This window comes from Coptis chinensis, chromosome 9 (assembly GCF_015680905.1).
Source record: "Coptis chinensis isolate HL-2020 chromosome 9, ASM1568090v1, whole genome shotgun sequence".
Classification (NCBI taxonomy): domain Eukaryota; kingdom Viridiplantae; phylum Streptophyta; class Magnoliopsida; order Ranunculales; family Ranunculaceae; genus Coptis; species Coptis chinensis.
Genome location: NC_141464.1, coordinates 40,806,575 through 40,825,804, shown reverse-complemented (window position 1 = coordinate 40,825,804; position 19,230 = coordinate 40,806,575). Strand labels below are relative to the sequence as shown.

At 35.7% G+C, this 19,230-nt stretch overlaps 1 protein-coding gene across 1 annotated transcript in view; it reads right to left on the bottom strand.

Moving 5' to 3' along the window:
* MOR1 (ARM repeat superfamily protein) overlaps positions 1–18,716 on the bottom strand; it is a 35,632-nt gene extending 16,916 nt beyond the window's left edge. Inside the window, exons 1-39 of the mRNA XM_086583730.1 lie at positions 18,376–18,716; positions 18,142–18,247; positions 17,923–18,046; positions 16,101–16,180; positions 15,796–15,973; positions 15,644–15,708; positions 14,803–14,885; positions 14,602–14,687; positions 14,336–14,449; positions 14,087–14,206; positions 13,465–13,567; positions 10,805–10,941; positions 10,621–10,686; positions 10,336–10,453; positions 10,174–10,214; positions 8,703–8,774; positions 8,489–8,593; positions 8,294–8,399; positions 5,369–5,481; positions 5,206–5,293; positions 4,655–4,755; positions 4,365–4,472; positions 4,156–4,261; positions 3,984–4,063; positions 3,765–3,914; positions 3,545–3,620; positions 3,294–3,418; positions 3,091–3,201; positions 2,860–3,009; positions 1,886–1,960; positions 1,727–1,799; positions 1,525–1,652; positions 1,287–1,388; positions 1,115–1,189; positions 941–1,036; positions 753–854; positions 571–672; positions 307–489; positions 122–233 (exon numbers count right to left, since the gene is read on the bottom strand). Coding sequence (XP_086439856.1) covers positions 122–233; positions 307–489; positions 571–672; positions 753–854; positions 941–1,036; positions 1,115–1,189; positions 1,287–1,388; positions 1,525–1,652; positions 1,727–1,799; positions 1,886–1,960; positions 2,860–3,009; positions 3,091–3,201; positions 3,294–3,418; positions 3,545–3,620; positions 3,765–3,914; positions 3,984–4,063; positions 4,156–4,261; positions 4,365–4,472; positions 4,655–4,755; positions 5,206–5,293; positions 5,369–5,481; positions 8,294–8,399; positions 8,489–8,593; positions 8,703–8,774; positions 10,174–10,214; positions 10,336–10,453; positions 10,621–10,686; positions 10,805–10,941; positions 13,465–13,567; positions 14,087–14,206; positions 14,336–14,449; positions 14,602–14,687; positions 14,803–14,885; positions 15,644–15,708; positions 15,796–15,973; positions 16,101–16,180; positions 17,923–18,046; positions 18,142–18,247; positions 18,376–18,538 — 4,123 coding nt within the window. The 5' untranslated portion in view covers positions 18,539–18,716. The remainder of the gene's footprint in view (positions 1–121; positions 234–306; positions 490–570; positions 673–752; positions 855–940; positions 1,037–1,114; positions 1,190–1,286; positions 1,389–1,524; positions 1,653–1,726; positions 1,800–1,885; positions 1,961–2,859; positions 3,010–3,090; positions 3,202–3,293; positions 3,419–3,544; positions 3,621–3,764; positions 3,915–3,983; positions 4,064–4,155; positions 4,262–4,364; positions 4,473–4,654; positions 4,756–5,205; positions 5,294–5,368; positions 5,482–8,293; positions 8,400–8,488; positions 8,594–8,702; positions 8,775–10,173; positions 10,215–10,335; positions 10,454–10,620; positions 10,687–10,804; positions 10,942–13,464; positions 13,568–14,086; positions 14,207–14,335; positions 14,450–14,601; positions 14,688–14,802; positions 14,886–15,643; positions 15,709–15,795; positions 15,974–16,100; positions 16,181–17,922; positions 18,047–18,141; positions 18,248–18,375) is intronic.
* Between the last annotated feature and the right edge of the window lie 514 nt (positions 18,717–19,230).

Here is a 19,230-nt window from a genome sequence, read left to right as displayed (position 1 = left end):
ATGAAGTAACAACAATACAGAAATGTAAGTAAACAATAGTATAATCAAACATTCAAAATGACAAACTATATGTAACAATAATGGCATAGTGAACTAAATTTCGGGAAGCACCATAACATACCAAGATTCTTATAAGCAGTTGCTAGGGTATTCAGAGCAGCTTTCCGGATTTCGCCATCTCGCTCTGAAGTCAAACCAGCAACAAGTTGCAAGGACTTCATATGCCCACTTATCTGTCAGATTAGTTATCAATTGTAAGCGATTGGAAAAGGACGTATGAATTAATTGAGAAATCACAACTGCTACCTCAGTTCCATGATGGTCAATCAAAAAGCCGACAAGATCAACACACTCTATCCGTGTGCGATTATTTTTAGACCGGAAACCCTCCAAAATATAAGGAAAAAACTTTGACGCCGAATACAAGCGAGCGATTTGCTTGGTCAATTCCCGCATTTTCTCTCGCACTTTCTCAATATTATGCCCAGACTATAAGATATCCACAGAAATAATCAAAATTACTACAACCATTAGCAATGCATTAAGAAATATTTATTATCGAGGACAAACCTTCTCGATCAAGCATGGAAGAAATATTGCTGCTTCTGATTCAGTCAAAGTATAGCCCTCATCCTTAAGCATGTTGAAAAGCTCCGGAAGAAAATCAAGCACCTTTTTCCCAAAATGAGTTTTAGTAAAAAAACAATCTAACAATTATTTCATCAACACATTTGACAATGCAATATGAATACCTTCAACAGGCAAGTTGTATTTGACTCGCAGAACCTCAAAACAAACCACCTCAACAATATATCAAGAAGTTCGATTACTTCCTTTCCATTTAATGGAAGAGCCTGCATGAGCCAACAAAAAATATGTGCCAAAACTCTCAAGAGCCCAATCAAATTAAACCAATCAAGAGTATCGCAAGACATCACACCTTCTGCAACAGCTCAAGTCCCTCAACTTGCTTCTTGAAATCCGTGCTCAAAAGCCGCCTATGTAGATCTTCTCTAACATATCGCATAAAATCACTCTGCAGTGGACGTGCAGTTACAAGACTGAAACAAACTACAAAATAAAGAAGTTATTCTGATGAACAATGAAAACAAACCTCGAGATCTTGAATCTGCTCTAACCGCGGTTCTTCAAATTTAAACCTCCGAACAACCATTCTCTCCCTATCGTCCTGTGCAAATAAGATCATGATTTGGTTGACCAATACACTCTTGAAGGGGTATCGCTAAACGAACATTATAAAGATTTATAACGCATTAACAGAATACCTTGTTTGAATCCTTGATATTGAATAAAGCCTGTGACTGTACAGCAAGATCTTGAACAGACACAGTGGATTCAGGTCTAGATCCCTTTAAAGGAAGAACCCTCTGTTCAGATAGATAACGGTCAGCAACTTATTATGCTTCAATAAACTTATATGTCAACAACTGATATTCAATCAGAAAAAATAAGAATAACTCATTATGATTCAAATTCAAAGGGTCTCGTGTCAGTCAAACTAACCGAAGAAATGGCTCTACTCCCGTGCTTTGCCAAACGATCACCATGACCGTTGGGCACAGACTTTCCAACTTTTAAGCTAGCTTTAGAGGCTATCCCAGTAGGAACGGCTTTCGTCGAGTCAAATGATTCTGAGGATAATATTAAATACAGATTAACACCAGGAGGAAAGAGAAACATGCTCTTCAAGTTTACGAAAACACACCTTGGACAGCCCCAGAGGGGTGGAACCTTTCGAGAACAAGAGCTAACGCAGGTCCACGTATGTTTTTAGTCACCTAAACAAAAGATAGTCATAAATGTGTACCAGAGTAAAAAAAAAAATCAAATTAAAATATAGAGAATTAATCCATAGCCCACATACTGCTTCTTGTCCACAAACTCTCAACAGTTCACCAATGCAAGCTTCTGCTGCTTTCCGAACTTCTAATGATTTGTCCTAGATAGTGACAAATACGTTTAGGAAAATCCATATTTTTCTTCGCAATTGTTTAATAATCACTTGAGCTAAATATATACCAACAGAATAACATTACAGGATGACAGATAAAGGTTACAAACACTGATGGGGAAAAATATAAAACATAACTCAGGAAACACAAAACAAAGATAAACGGGATAGAAATATAACAATTGTTTATCTAATTAAAGAAAAAACCAACAATATACCAAGGAATAGCTCAAACTGCGCAGTTCGTTTTATTTGTTTTAAAGACCAAGGGTGTAATACAGGCACAAAATCATTTTGGAAGTTGAAGAAACTGACAGTAAAATTCCTTTAAAGTGTATATCACTAAATTGGCACTCTTCGTTCAAGCTATTATATAGACAGCCACAATCTTTGGATTTCAAAAACAGATGCAGAACAAGAAACTTTTGATGCGGCAGGATTTTCGCAATCAAACCATTAAAATATGAATTATGAAAAAACATATATACGCCTGCAAAAGGGTGAAATGACATTCATTCTCCAGTACTTCAAATAAAAAGCACGGATCAAGAAATTTTATAAATCTAAAGTTTTTTCGCCTTCACAACACGATACACACATTTTAAACAATTAAGATATATGTTCAAACTTATAAGTATTTCAAACCTTAACTGCTTTCATTCCCAATGCACAAACGCACTCTAAACTGGCATTTATAAGAGATACGGTTTATTATTTTAAAAACTGCCTAATTTTTGCTAAACCTCAAAACTCGAATGTTAATTTGTCTTTCTTCAAAAACACATGCTTTTCATTAATAAAAGGAAATTATAAAAAGATTTTAGTGATAATAAATAATATACACCGCGAAAGCAGAGACTGTATAGTGATAAACTGATAATGTGTACCGTGAGAGCAGAAGTGGATGGCTTCAACAAGTGCAACGCCTCGGATGAGTCACTCATTCCCGAAATTTGCTTTGTTAACCAATCAAAAAGATCTTTCCGACCTTCAGCACCAATCTTGGTATCAGCTAAAGCAGCTGTAATGTATGGAACCTGAAAATCACATACATTTCTGTCATACTGAATAAAAGATAGGAGATACATTTCAAATCAATAAATATTGACAGCAGTTACCATCTTATCAAGATGAACGGCAGCAACCCAGGAATCTAAGGTATTAATAGTGCATTCTCTCATGTGCTTTTTATTGTCACTAAGGCATTTCAAGACATCTGATAAAATTCCCTGCAAGAAACCAATCCTCAAATTACTCACTTCTCCAAGTCACAAATAGAGAAATGAGTAGACACATTTAAATTGAAAGCAAACTTGTAAACCTTGCTAGACTTTTCAACCATCAGTCCCATTGCAGATGCAACTCCACCAACAACAACCAAAGTTGCCATAACCAAATTTTTGTTACTGTCATAAAGACGACCTCTAAGAGCACCAAATAACTCAGCTGGGAGGCCAAGTGAAAAGATAAGCTACTAATAAGCAATCAAAATTAGATAATGGCAGTCAACTGCATGAATAAAGTTAAATATGTGCATAATTGATATACTGAGGAAATAAATGAAAATCATACCAGTTCCAGTCGGTTGAATGCGCTTGTTAGCTTCTTCTAAAATTTTATTCACTGAATCGATAGACTCCAAACGGATCTTGAACATCAGAAAAACAAGCAAGCTTAGTACTACAAAGCAGTGAAACAGTGATTGAACACCACCACCAGCACCCGGTTATTGGGTGCTTAACAATATCCAAATAATTAAGTTAATGCAAAATGAACAAAAACCCCAACACACCTTCCAATCAGGGCTAGACAAGTTCTTCAGAAAAGTAGGTGTTATCTTCCCACTAATATCTTCACGTGGAAGGCCATCCAATCCACCAGCGGACATAGACAAGGTGGATTCTGATGCTTTCACAGTTTTCCTTGGTGCTGCAGATGTACCCTATTGCAAATGATATTAAATACTAGAAGCAGTGCTCTTCAGAAAAAATGTGTGGATAGAATGGCATACCTCAAAAGGATTTTTCTCATACTCAGCATCAAGTGCACTGAGAAGTGCAGGCTTAACATCAGTAAGAAATCCTTTAATATCTGCAGAAAATATATTGGAAGCCCTACCACTACTTTAGATCATCAAACTCCACACAAAACAAATTAAAACAATTAATAAAACGAAAACTCACCCGGACCAATAAATTTGTGTACTGCCCCAATAAGCTTGATAGTCGCATTCCTGATGGTAGCATTACTGGATTGCAATCCAGTGTCTTTGCAGAACTCAATTAAATCCTGCAGAGAAAATCCAGAAAAGCTTGATTAACATGATAACAGAAAGATAAACAGCCAAAAATGAATGTCACTAAAATGTGGTAGGAAAAGAAATTACAACCACCTTAAGCTTTATAAGTGAAATACCAAAGTCTTCAACTGCCGAAACCATCCAGGTAATCCCCTCACTAAGAACCTTTGGATTCTTGTGCTCTTTCATGATTTTATACAGCTATAACAAGTGTATATAAAACATGTTAGAATTGTTTAGGAGAAAAAACAGTGAAGGACAATGAAAAATGCACATGAGGATGATGTACATATCTTGTTGAGGAAAACATAACATAAGACAACTTCCACAAATGACCATTAATAAAAAAACAGGTAAAAACATGACGAGCCAAATATACGCACTCTCTCAAAAATGAAGCCTGGGCCGACGGCCTCAGAAAAGGAGGTAAGACACTTCATCGCATGAATGCGCGTTTTAATATCTGCAACTCGTTCACTTATACCTGCAAATGAAGCACAGATACAAGTTTACATTATTACGTCAGAAGCATATTGTACCAAGTAGTGCAGACAAAAATACAATGCATACAGTTAATACTGGCGTATGGGTGAAACAGAGCTATGGAAAACGTTCATTCTAATAGGGTTGCTACTAGTAACTAAGCTGGCCAGAAATTAGTTGCACACTTGAGTACTTGACTGAAAGATATACATTGATTTCCTAGACTGATTAGTTTCTAAATATGCTAACTGCTCAAATATAAATTAAAAGGTATAAATAAAAATACTCTGGAAACTGCTGAATTGGTGTTTGAGATGATGACAATTTAAGGCATTCATAGGTTTTAAAAGAAACACTACAAATTGTTACATAAAAGTATCAAACTCGTATTTTGGAAAATTGAAATAAAAAATTACTCCAATTAGTAACTTCTTCACCGCTGAATACCTACCTTGAAGGCAGAGTACAACACATCTTTTTGGGAATTTCTTCACTGTAGAAGCTACATGAGTAATAATTTCAACAACCTGTTGCTGGACCTGCAATTATGTAATATGTAAAAGAGAGTGGTCCTTACAAAACGGAACTGATCCAAAGATGTTAAGAAATCGTACCTGAACATTTTTCTCACCCCACCCAGGAACTGCACATAGCAGTCGGATCAATATCTCTGCTGACTGGTCAAGATTCTCAAGCCCTTCCACCTCCAGTTTCAGGGAGGAAATCGCTGAAAGTAGATATCATTTTACTCAGTACACATTGAATGATAACATAAAATAATCTATTGAAATTATTAATCCCACGTTGGGACTTGGGAGTCTAAAGCAGTGTTATCAGACCCGGCCTGGCAGTTTGACCCGGTGAACCGGTGACCCGGTCACTAAACTGGGTTGGGTCAGTTACTAGATCATTTATGCATTTAGCCCAGACTGAAACCGATTAACTCATCCGGTTTTCAATCAAACCACTTAAACTCGGACGGTTCAGCTGGGTTTTCATTTTTCCATTTTTCTGTCGATGGTGAGATTCGAACCTTGGGTTAAAAGAGATAGGGAAAGTGGCACAGCCACTCCACCCCAACTGTTGGTTGTGATAATTCATGATTTTAATTTTCTTTGTTACCATACGTTTTTTAACAAAACAAAACACATTGGCTGGGTTTGAACTTTGGTCACTTGGGTGGGAACTGACAAAGAAACCACTACGCTACTCACAATTTCATGATATTTAGCCATCAAATTTATACATAATATATTACAATTAATAAATATAATTATTAATTATATATCTTCAGTGACCCACTGGTTGAACCAATAACCCACTGACCCACTACCTCCACCGGGTCAGTGTCCGGGTTGGGTCTAATAACTATAGTCTAAGGCCTACCAACTAATACATAAATTCTAGGGCCTCTCCACTTATCACCAATTGGTTTTTAAGTCAAACGCCCAAATTTCACGTGGTATCAGAACAGACAAGCCCTCTGGCCCAAAAGGCCCATTCACTATATAGATCATATCCACAAAATTTTAGTTCATTTTGAAATTTCTATCCCTTTCGAAAGTAGATTTGAAAATGTGATCTTTTTTAACAGCCAAGATTTGAAATTTTGCAACTCTCTTTTGGCATATTTAGAAATTTCCAAACGAACCCATTTTTAGTAGGGATGTTCTCTATGGTGAGAAGGTGAGATCCACAAAAACTCGAAGTCTTAAATAAATTTGTAGAGTGAGATATATACCATATATATATGGAGAGGGATCCATATACAACACCCTTTTATAAGTTGTAGTAATGGCTAATGTTTTGTAGGTATGATCTTACTACTATAGAGATCATATCCACAAAATTTCATATCATTCTAAAATCTCTAACCCTTTCAAAACTTGATTTGAAAATGTGATTTATTTTAATGGTCAGGATTTAAAATTTTCCAACCCTCTTTTGACATCTTTAGAAATTTCCAAATGAGCCCATTTTTTGCAAAGATGTTCTCTATGGTAGGAAAATGGCATCCACAAAAAATCAAGTCGTAAGTAAATTTGTAGAGTGAGATGGAGATCATTGTATAAATTGTCGTATAAAAAGTGTTGTATATGGATCTCTCGCCAATATATTGGTCAGGCTACGTTAACATTATAGTCATTCTCTAAAAAGTACTTAAGTTAACTTAAAATAAATACGTAGGTAAAACTTCACCTATAAAATATATTCAACCCCAATGTTTTGTGGATAGGATATACTCACTGTAAAGATCACCTCCATAAAATTTCAACTCATTTGGAAACCTCCAACATTAGCAAAAAATTATTGCAAAAACTCAACATTTCTAGACCGTTGAATTTCTTTTTAAAGATGACAACAATTTTTATCTATGTTAGAGGTTTTCAAATGAGCTGAAATTTTGTAGAGATGATCTTTATGGTGAGTGTTTCACAACAACAAAAAATTAGGTTTAAATTCATTTTATAGGTGAAGTTTTACTTACGTACTTATTTTAAGTTAACTTAAGTAGCTATTTTTTAGAGAATGACTGTATATATATATATATATATATATATATATATATCGCCACCACGCGTGAGGATGGGTATTGAGATTATTAATCCCACATTAGGGGTCTAAAGCTAGCAAATCAATATTAAATCCTAGGGCCTCTCAACTTGTCACCAATTGGTTTTAAGTTGGATGCCCAAATTTCACAAATACAAACAAAGGCAATCAAGAAATCTAAACATGAGTACATGTAGCACACAAAAAGAAATTCCCAAACAAATGAATAATAATGTTTTTTAAAAGAATATATTAAATTCCCATAAAAAAATGAATGCTCCGCTAAACAACAAAGAAAAAACTCCCTTAGCAAGTAACACAAGTAGGTAAAAACCTGATATATATACACCACTATGGTAATATCACATTCTCCCACTCAAGACCTCTCATTCTGAAGTCCCCCGAAGCCCAACACCTCACAACAATGATTAAAATTATGTACAATATGCTCAAAGCAATTACACTTGTTTCCAAAAATCTTCTCAAGCCATATGATATGATGTAGATTTAATCGAGCGGAAGCGATTTAATAAAAGAAATCTACAACTAAGAAGAAGAAGAAAAGAACCACGAAGGTTTCTCTTTATTCACTCTGGAATTAAAATAGCATTCAACCAATCAACTAACTAACCCTAGATTCCAAGCCCTTATTTATAATAATGCTAAAATAAAAGCAACTAATAGTAACACGACATGTGTCAACTTCTAAAAGGAAAGAACTAATACTAAAAGAAAATAGGCATTCCTATTATGGGACGTCCTGGGCTTGGGCCTAATTGATGTCCGCATCACATACCTTCCAACAAATTGCATGAAATTAACGCTTTGGGAGGAATATATCATTTCAAATCCTTTAGAAATAAAATTACAATAGGATCTTATGAAATTAATTAAGTAACACAGACAAAAGCAACAGGCAAAACTTGAACATATGACCAGAGTTATTAAAATTAAATAAGAGACGCCACAAGATGATAGTTCAAAACCTGTAAGTCGTTCCTTCCATACAGTACTCTTCAGTTGGGAAATTGTATCTTCCTTTAGAAGAGACCCTAATCGGCTTTCAATTTCTTCAAGGGACATATCTGCCGGCTGAAAACATTGAACAATACAACCACCAAAAGCTCTTATAGATATCTCAAACTGAAGACAGAAACCAGTTCAGACTATAGATAATTTACCTCAACATCTTCAAGTTCAACTGATCCCAAAGCCTTGGAATGCACACCACCATCCCCTTTCTTGCTAACACCCGATTTTAACGATCCACTTTTTTGTTTGCTTGGCTATTAAAATAGCTAAGGAAGTCAAACGAATGAAAATGACGATGACCATGTTGATATTGACAAAATGTTGCATATTTAACTAAGAATAATGAAAAGGAAAGATACTCACAACAGCTTGAATGGGCTTCTTCCCACTGAGCATGCTTGCTGCCGATTTTCTTACAAGTGAACTCCCAACAACCTAAAAACAAAAGTAACCAATATGGCATCACCATTCTGATTCTATAGCATACAACACCCGACAGTCCCTCAGTTCCCCTCATCACCAGAGCCCATGACCATTATTTAGGATCCATATAACAAAGGTAAAATCTAACAGGAAGTTCCAGACTGTTATTGGTCACTTGGGCTACTATTAGTATATTGCAAAAAATTCAATACATATGACCTTCAAAAGCATGTTGAAGTTATACAAATCTCATTCATGAGACAATACCATCAGGAGCTATAGGTGCCCCCTTCCTGAAAACTAATGAGCTATTTTCTAACATCCTACCAAAAGATCAACTCTAGGTAATTTCATAGTTGTCATTATTGAAAGTGCACCAACATGGAGGCAAGTGTACAGAGATAATTAACAAATTGCATTATTACAAGATCTGGACAAAATGGTCATTTATGCTTTCTCATGCAATGGCTCAGTCACTTTAACTAAATATAAGTGCAAGTGCATGTGACAACAACACACAACATTCTCTTTTCGTCTTCTTTCATCATTCTATCTTCTCTTTCTCCTTCTACATTGAACTCTAAAAGTCAAATAATTCAAACTATTACTTCAACAGTCTTATAAAAATATTTATGGACTTTGAAGCACTGAAGTTAAACACAGGTAATACACTTAAATACAGTACAATATAAAAGCCACAAGACAAATGAAAATAGAAAGGGAAAAAAGGTACAAAATCATATTAAGCGGATACAAATAACAAACCCAAAAACAAGAAAACATAAAAGAAATGTGTGGTTGCTTAATGCTAATGGTATGGTATGCATTCAGTACAGGACTACAGGTTTTGGTGATCATGTTACTTTAACAAATAAGCAGTAAAGAAGGGTCAAATGAACCTACTTAATCACTGAATTGTAGTTTTCACAACAACAAATAATACACCAAACAAACAAAATGGACAATGAACTAGCACAAGAGGAACAAAATTGGTAGAAGAATCAAAGAGCCCCTGATAACATTTAGAACAGGTATACATAAATACATAATAGTATGTAATCGAGGATTTTCTTTTCTTAATCAATAATATAACACAAGTGATCCTTCAAACTTAAAAGCAGATTTCCTGAGAATATCAAATAAATTTGTTAACTGTGGAAGTGGAAACAATATTATACACTTGAAAATTTAGTATTGGCATGATCGTAGCATAATCAATTAGGTATATGTTAATAAGAAATATGAACTAACTAAATATTTATCTATCAAATAAATAACGAGATACAGAACTCATAGAAGAACAAAACAACGATAATAGATCCTAACGATGAAGCCAGTTGAATCTTTGCAACAACAAAAAAAAACGATAGTAGAAATATGTGAAAGAAGATAAACCAAGAACTGAACACACCTCTGGACCTGAGAGGCTCCCACTTGAAGTTGAAACCGGTGCTGGTAAACCAAATTGTGAGTAAAACAGCGAAAAGAACAGCGCCAAAAGCCTTTAGAATATAAAAAATTCAAAAAAAATGCATATTCAAACAAAAAAGGATGACTGAATTAAAAAGCAGACCTGAAGTTGTGCTAGGAAGCAGACCACCTCCAGAGCCCCCAATCATTTCTGCGAGCTTCTTTTTCCTCACCTCGTCAAGTTTCTCAAGAGACCTTTCTAAAGGTCTCATTCCAACAGACTATCAGGAAGAACAAAGCACAATAAAAAAACATTCCATGTCTAAAGAGAGCTGTAGAGACTACAAAACTAGAATCTAAAACACAGTTATTTTCAAAGGTTGGATTTTTTTCCCTTATTTACCATCAAAGTAATCTCACTAACAGTAACATACTTTACAACAACTACCTTAGCTATTGCTGCCATGACAGAAAATGAGGCATCTCTAACTTCGGGGGTTCCATCATTTAAGCACTACAAAACACATAAAAGTTTATCAAATGTACAAAATAAACAGCTTATACCTATTTTGCCCAATATCATAATGTAAAAAGAATAATAAGTGAGCATTGATGTGCACATATTCACTGACCTCCATACATATGGGCACATATTCCTTATGCAACTTAAGAACAACAGCCTTGTTGCTAGTCTCGATACAATATGTAACCCAATTCAAGGTTAAAGAGCGGACGAGGGGAACTTTATTTTTCACTGCAGTTCTAACATCTGCAATGGCATAAATTCTCAGGAGCGTGAGCTTATAGGTTTCAAGAAAGCCAGCAGTTTATGCAATGTTAAATGTAATATAACCAGCTAACCAAAAGAGTGCATAAATGGATAAACACGTACCACAATTACTTGCATTTACTTATATGCTGGTAAGTAGTACCATAGATAAGGAAACACATGTACATGTGTAATACATAAGAAAACATGCAATATGTAATGACTAATAACTCAAGCAGTGGGATAGAACTTGTCTTTTCTTTTCTTTTTTTGATTAGTAGGGACTTTTTATTTTAAAATAAAAAAGGAGTAACCTAAAAGCACAAGGAAAAAAGGAAAGAAAAAAAAATACAAAAACATCATCAAAGACTTAAACCCTAACAACCCCACATCCAGGATCTCTATAAATAATATCACTCCATCTCGCAACAAAAGACTCAAAATTAATGCTTCTAAAATCCACAAACACTTTACTCCACTAACAAAGAAGGCCTTTTATGGTCAGGATGACATTCTGGATATTCATACCTCTACCATCAAACTGTCATCTAATGCTTTCCAACCATATCCCCACACAATCACAGATGGAACCATTTTCTAAATACATTGACCTCTAGATGAAAATGAACCTAGATGCCATTGAGTAAAGAAATCCACCACCCAAACGGGACACCCAAAATAACCCAGATACCTAACGAAAATACGACCAGATCTGCCATCAGAAGGGACAATACGAGTAAATGATTGACCGACTCTACAACTACACCACAGAAAAGACAAGGATCCACGGTTTGATCCCTAAAATTTCTTTTTCTAAAATAAATAACCATAAGAACCCGCTCCAAATAAACACACCACGCAATGAAAGCCATTCTAGGAGGTACCTTGGAACCCCAAATTCTAGACGCTAGAAACCCAGGAAAAATAGAGCACCACTGGAGAGCGAGAACCATGAACAAAGAGTAATATAAAGAACTGGCAGGGAAACTAAGAGTCTTACTAAGGCGCCATGTCACCGAATCATAATCTTGTCGGTTCAAACTTACACTGCCAAGTCTTGCCATAAGGGTGGCTAAACCATCCATGTACTGATCATTAAAAGCCCGGTGAATGCCAAGATTCCCCGAATTACAATGGACAACTCTAATCATGCATTCCCTAACTGTACAACCTTTCAGCTCAGTCACGTTGAATAAAGTTGTATACTCCTCCCTAAGCAGTCTACTCCCTAACCAAGGATCTTCGCAAAAAAGAATATGATCAACCCAAACCCAGATTATACCTAATACCTCACTTAAAGTTTGAAAGGACCTTCAAAATGCCTTTCCAAACCCCAAAGCCATAGGGTATACAAACCGGACGACTTTCCCAACTATGATGATCCTTACCAAAACGCGACACCAGTCACACCACTACTTTTCTCCACAAACTCTCTCGAGACCCAATCTCCACAACCACTTACATCGTAAGGGTAGGTTAAAGGTGTGGATATTCTTAAACCCCAAACTCCCAACTTTCTTAGGTAGACAAACCACGTCTGAATTGACAAGGTGGTACCTATGATGCTCTTCCGGACAAACTACGTCTACCTATGATGCTCTTCCAGATCGTCCCATAGATAATTACAGATAATCAAGTCAATTATAGGAGCCACACATTTGGGCGTAGAAAATAAGGACATACTAAGCAGGAAGATTGGAATGTGGGTTCTTAAAAAGTACTAACCATCCCCTTAGATAAATACCTACTCCTCCACCCACTTAACTTTATACCAAAGCATTCAACACTTCAACCACAAGATCCCAAACAGATTTGGACCAATAAGAAGCCCCAACGTATTTAGAAGGTAAAGTTGCAACCTCACGTAGCAAAAACAAAATCAATGCTATCTCCTAAAAAGACAATAGTATCATCAGCAACCTTAAAGCCTTCAATAACACCTCTCCTGTTAGCCCTGGAGATCATCCTCCCCAAAACTTCTACCACTAAAATGAACAAAAGAGGATAACATTTGTCTCATATAGTTAAATCTTTTAATGGGGTTTTTTTTTTTTTTTTTTGCTTAAGTTTTTAATGGAGGTTTAACCACTTAAAGTCGCCATAATTGAAGGCTCCCACCCCTCAAATTGGGCCATACTCTTATTTTCAGTTTGCTATTTAAGGGTTGACACATCATTTACACTTTCTAGGCACATAGCTCACCAAGTAACTAAAGGTACTAAAAAGTGAAAGTTGTCATAGAGATTGGGTTCAAATCAGGGGAAAGAACTACCATAGAGTTCACACATGTTGATAAGTTCTAAATACATACAAATTCAGAGAGAAAGATAATGAACTTCAGCAAATTTAGCAATTAATTTTAAAGAGGCCACATGTAGCCATCGACATTTTGAAAATGTGTGTGAATACCAAAATGTATATAGGAATTTTTCATGTTCAAATTCATGACCTCAAACGGTGGGCCTAATTTACTGTCAACAAAGTGATCCACGAATATTATGAACAGGTATAAAAACCACTTGCCTTCTACAACATCAAGAAGAGTTAAGCATCCAGCCTGATGCATTGCTTGAAGAGTCTGCGTAAGAGCCTCCATAAGAGCTGGTTTCTTTTCTTTCAGTTTTTCCTACATGAGAAGAGACAAAAATGGTTAGGCTTGTTAGGACTGGCCCAATTGGTCAAAGTGTAATTGGGGCAGTTGGCACACGGGAACTAAGTATACAAGTTAATTTTATTTAGTTTATTAGCACTTATTTACCAATTCAATATAATATTGATATATGATGTAGATTCCAAGTTTCCAACAAATGAGCAGATATAGGGATGATGCTTTATAATGCTTACAACAGAAACGTCAGTCAAAGGGAACCAAAAAGGATCAACTATCGACCATTTGCAGTGCCTTTGAAGTCGAATGTACAACTATGGTTACTAAACCAAAGATAAATAAATAACTTCGATAAGATAATACAAGAAGAGCAAGTAGTCAAGAACCAATTACATCAAAATCCACTACCACATAATAATAATAAAACCATAAATCTAATATAAAGCTCAATATAGCAGAAGGGGACTGTGTGATCAAAAGAAAGGAAACAACCAATTTGTTCACATCAAAGTATAGAGCATATAGCAAGACACTCACAAGCAAAACTGGCAATATAAAACGCGAACCCCCAGAGAAATGGCTTCTCAGTCCCCTTGCAAGATTCCCAATAGATAGTATAGCTTCAACTGAAACAGCTATGTTCACATCCGTAATAAGCTGCAAGTACATAAATTAGTAAACCAGGGTCCAACAACCGGTTCACATAACTAAATTGGAACATGATCAAGTAACATTCTTAAGACTAAGTGGCATGACATAATATAGAGTTAAAGACAAGCTAAATACCTTCTTGAGGGTCCGACAGACTTCGGTGAAATCACCAGGAGCTATTCGTTTTGTTGAGGCAAGGTCTTTAAGTTCGCTAACAGCCGCCTTTCTTTCTTGCCATTTAGTAGCTTTCTAAAACAACAGAAAGAATAAACATATAACAAATCAACAAAGACAAAGCACCCATTCCAGACTATTAGGAATATGGTTTCAGTCAAACTGCATATAGAAAAAAAGGAAAACAAAAGGTAGTCTCTATGAAACACACAAAAATGGGAACTAACCACTCCATTCCAAAACTGTGACTTCTCCAAAGGCGTAAGAATATCAACTGGATCAACAAGTTCATATTCATCCATTTCCTGTGGACCTGATAACGGAATTTTATCAGGTTCAACACAGTTTGCAAGGCAAAATGTAAAGCCAATAAATGAGCATACTATAGATTTTCGCACATCCAGACACTCAACAAATAAATTCCTTACTATCAGTAGTAGATTCGTCGGATGGGCCAGTCCCCACAACTTCAGGCACTGATTCCTGCTCTGGCTCCTTGTCTTGCTCAGATCTACCAAGAATCAACAGTTACCAGAATATAACAAACTCAGTCACATTTTTATAATAAAATGGATCGCAAAGATTCAAATGTATGTATATCAAACTCCATCTTTAATTTTGGGTATCTAATCTAGAACCAACAACTCCGACTTGATGACAAAAGAACTAAAAGAGATATCTCCGCCATGATAAGACAGCCACATGTACAAACCTAAAGGAGGGGGTACAAGTATAACAGAAACACAAACTATGAATAATATTTTATCCATGTAATTTACTATGCTCTCCAAGTATCTACTCCGAACTATATAGGAAACACAGTAAGTACTAAAGTAGCGAGGCAGAAAAGGCCAAAGAGAAAATAAATTGTCCAGAAAAACAGACTTCATGGTGAAGTCAGCAAGTTACTATGCTATCCAAGTATCTACTCCGAACTATATAGGAAACACAGTAAGTACTAAAGTAGCGAGGGCAGAAAAGGCCAAAGAGAAAATAAATTGTCCAGAAAAACAGACTTCATGGCGAAGTCAGCAAGCAGACTAAAGAGTGAGGGGAGATTCAGTTAAACAGGGCTCATTTCATCAATGACAGCAGATTAATCTACTACTAAATTTTCTCCAGGTACAAGTTAACACATACGAAATATATGAGAGGGTGAAAACAAGGTAAAAAGGTTCAAAAGGCAGTCATTCACAAGTGATATTGAGTAAAAATTAAAACTCATTCGGTATAGATGTGAGTTTTTAAAATATGAGACCATCGATTTACCTTATTTTTCGAGATGGCTTTGCTGCACCTATGACATTGACAAGCTCAGCCTCCAGCTCCTTTTTCTGGAAATGAATAGGAGATGCAACATTTATACATATTGAAGATAGAAAATAAACTAGAGCTATGAATCGATTAAAATTAGTACTGACCATAGTATCACGCATTTTTTCAAACAAGATTGACTTTACTGGATCTTTCCCAATCCAACGGCAAAGCTCAAGCGTCAGCCCTTTGGATGATGCGCGGACATTTTGGTCTTGGTGATCAAAAAGTTCAGGAAGCATCTTCAAAATTCTTTTCGGTGGGACAATTTTTGCTCCAAAGTCACTACACAAACACACACAAAAGGCCAAGTGGCAAAAAAAAGTATCAAGTGTCTTCCAATCAGTTCACATATTGAGAGGTACATACGTAAAGTACATATTCAACAATGAAAACACAACGAACTGTGAACCTTAATGCCTGAAACATGACATCGATAGCTGGCACAACTGCTTTGGCAACTTTGTTCTTGATTGCTTTCTCCATAGCATCCTGAAATTCCAAAACCCAGAAGAATATTTAAAAATAATATATTTTCAAAAAAACATTGCTAACAGTAAATACATTGCTCTGAGAGAGTACAGAACCAGAATTAATCTCTCCAAGATGCCATAAATACAGTTATCAGTCTCTGAAACAAAACACAGAAACAGCATCTTTCACCTTCAGGATACACAATACAGTAATCAATCACTCACTTAATGCAGATCAATCTGCCCATACATTTGTCCATCAATAAATAATAATGTTCACACATTTTTCATTGAATTCCCAATTGGTCAATTGGGCAGTGATGACCAATGATCAACGAAGCCGCATCCCAATCAGTCAGTTCCATGCCAACCTTTCATATCCATATATCTCTCGAGATTATTGTTCATTCTTTAAGTTGAAGTTTCTTCATCAGAGACTTAACACTATATCATTAAAATTTGTCAACCCCCGTTCAAACAAATCCATGATCTCCTAAACATACAAAAGGGTATACTCAAACTATTTGATCCAACAAACATGATATAAACCGATATGCAAGTCACTTAATGTCAAAGACGGGTATTTAAGGTACTGTAATGAATCAATCACTTGACGCAGATAAATCTACCCTCGTACTTTTTTCGTCACCAAAACAAAATTTCCATTCGTTTTTCATTAATTTCCGAATGGGTCAATTGGACTGTTGGGATCAACCAAGTCGCATACTTATTAGCCAGTGTTGGTCTTTCTTTTCTTCTCCTTCTTGAGTTCAAGTTTATCCATCAGGGACTAACTTTCGTATTTGATTTGTCAACCCCTTTGAGACTAATCAATGATCTCCTTACAGAGATACACTAACGTTAGGCATACAAAGAAAAATCTCCTTTCTAAACAATCTGTTTGATCCAACAGATATGATACATGTTGCTCCCATCTTACGATGTGCAACTTTGACTACTCTTCCTCCACTCCCCACAGAAATCTTTGTTTAGTCTTCCGAAGTTGCTTCACCGCCCCTTCTAGAATGGGACATCAGAATAAGTAGTAGAAGAACTGCCAAGTGTAGACTGTGAAAGAGCTCCTTCCACTGTTGGAAAGGCACATAGCCTTTTACAACTCAACCCCGCTTCGGCCTTTCCCAACACCTTGTACCATATAGGCTTCAATCTACTTTTTGCCCCAGCACTCCAGAGTGTTAGCTATCTCATCCAAAACACCTCCCCCCACAGCATAAAGTTTGGACTCTGAAAGATTTACACACAACCAGGGGGATCTAGTTCAAAGTTCAGAGCACCAAATAAATTCGTTAGAACTCTAGCCTTCTCCAGAAAAGCACTAATAGAGAACATTGTATCATCCGCAAATTGTAGATGCACTATGGAAATTGCCTCCATGTTAGTATCCACCTTGAAGCCATCGAGCTATGAAGAAACAGTCTATAATTTGTCACCTCTTAACAAATGACTTTTGATAATGTGATGATCTCCCCATAACCTTCTTGATCCTCATAGCAATGAATAAGATCCAACAATACTAAAAGGTCTTAAACCTTTTACATCTTCCATATAGCCACAATCCTCCTACCACTTTCAAGACACCAATATAGTTATTATCTTCTATGTATATTCTACTATCAAATGTGGCCTATTCCAACCTTACCTTCCACCTACTAAACTCCAAGTACGCATTCTAACATCCAACCAACCACTTAATAAACAAACAAAGTTGTAAATAATTTGACAATAAAAACAATTACTTACCAAGAAAACATCAGTAGCTTCTAACTCAATCCAAAGTAAAAAAACCGCCTGCGACTTCTCCACTGTCTTAGGCCGCCCCGTTAAACATTTCGCCACAATGGCATCACACACTTCTTTCGCATACCTAAATTTTTTTAACCCCAAAAATAATTTAACAAAAAAACAAAATACATTTCTAATTATTATTATTATTAAATATTTAAAAAATAATAGTAATACCTTCCAGCATCAGCATCAGCAGCTTTTAAAAACGCAATCAATGCATCTAATGCTTTCTCTTGTACCGGTGCATTTGAATCCGCCACCGTCTTTCTAAACAACGGACCTAAACAAAATTTCATACATTTATGCCGACATTGTTAGTATAAAAAAACCAGATCGATATTTAATAAAAAAAAAAAAAAAAAAAAAAAAAAAGTAGATATAGATAGATAGATCTGTTAAAAAAATTACCGAATTCACGGAGACGAGAATCTTTAGGATCAGTAATGGAATGACAAAGAGAAGTAAGGTCGATATTAGCATCGTTTCTTACTTTCCAGTTTTTATGAAGTAATCGATCTTCCCATGGTAATTTTTTTGCTTCTTTTACTAATTTCTCTTCTTCTGTCGCCATTTTTTTATTTTCTTTTTTTCTCTCTCTCTTTTTTTTTTTTGAAATGAAAACGAAGTTTGTTTGTTTGTGGTGTGCCGGCAGAGGGGTAAAATAGGGAGAAAGAGAAAAAGAAAGGGTAAATTGGAATGTACGTTAGGATTAGTGATGACGTGGATTAGAGTAGAAGAAGGAGTACATCATTGTTATTAATGATGATTTGAGTGGAGTTAAGTGGGAGATTTGGAATGGAGCGGACGGGTAACGATTTGAAATTTTTAAATCTTTTTCTTTTTCTATATATATCCCTATTGGTAAGTTGTGATAATATCCTTCTCTCTTAAAATAGGGTTAAGATGGTGGATATTAGTAATGGGAGAGCACATTAGTTATGAACTTATAACACTTGGGGATCCATGTCCATTCAGGTCCATCCAATAATTAAGGTTAGATGTATATTTGAAATATCCTGCCTGTTATATTAACCCCATTTATACGAACTCCAAAAACACTCCATCATGAAAAACAATGAATTAGAAGTTGATTTTTGGTGAAGATGTTTTCCCCAACAATATAAATTATATTTAGAAAAAATCAACATATTTGAAGATATCTAGACGTATCAAAATTTGTTTACAATGTTATAAAATTATCCAACGGTCCAGATTTTTTAAATTTGAAAACAACTTTTGACAAGATTAAATATTTTCGTTTGG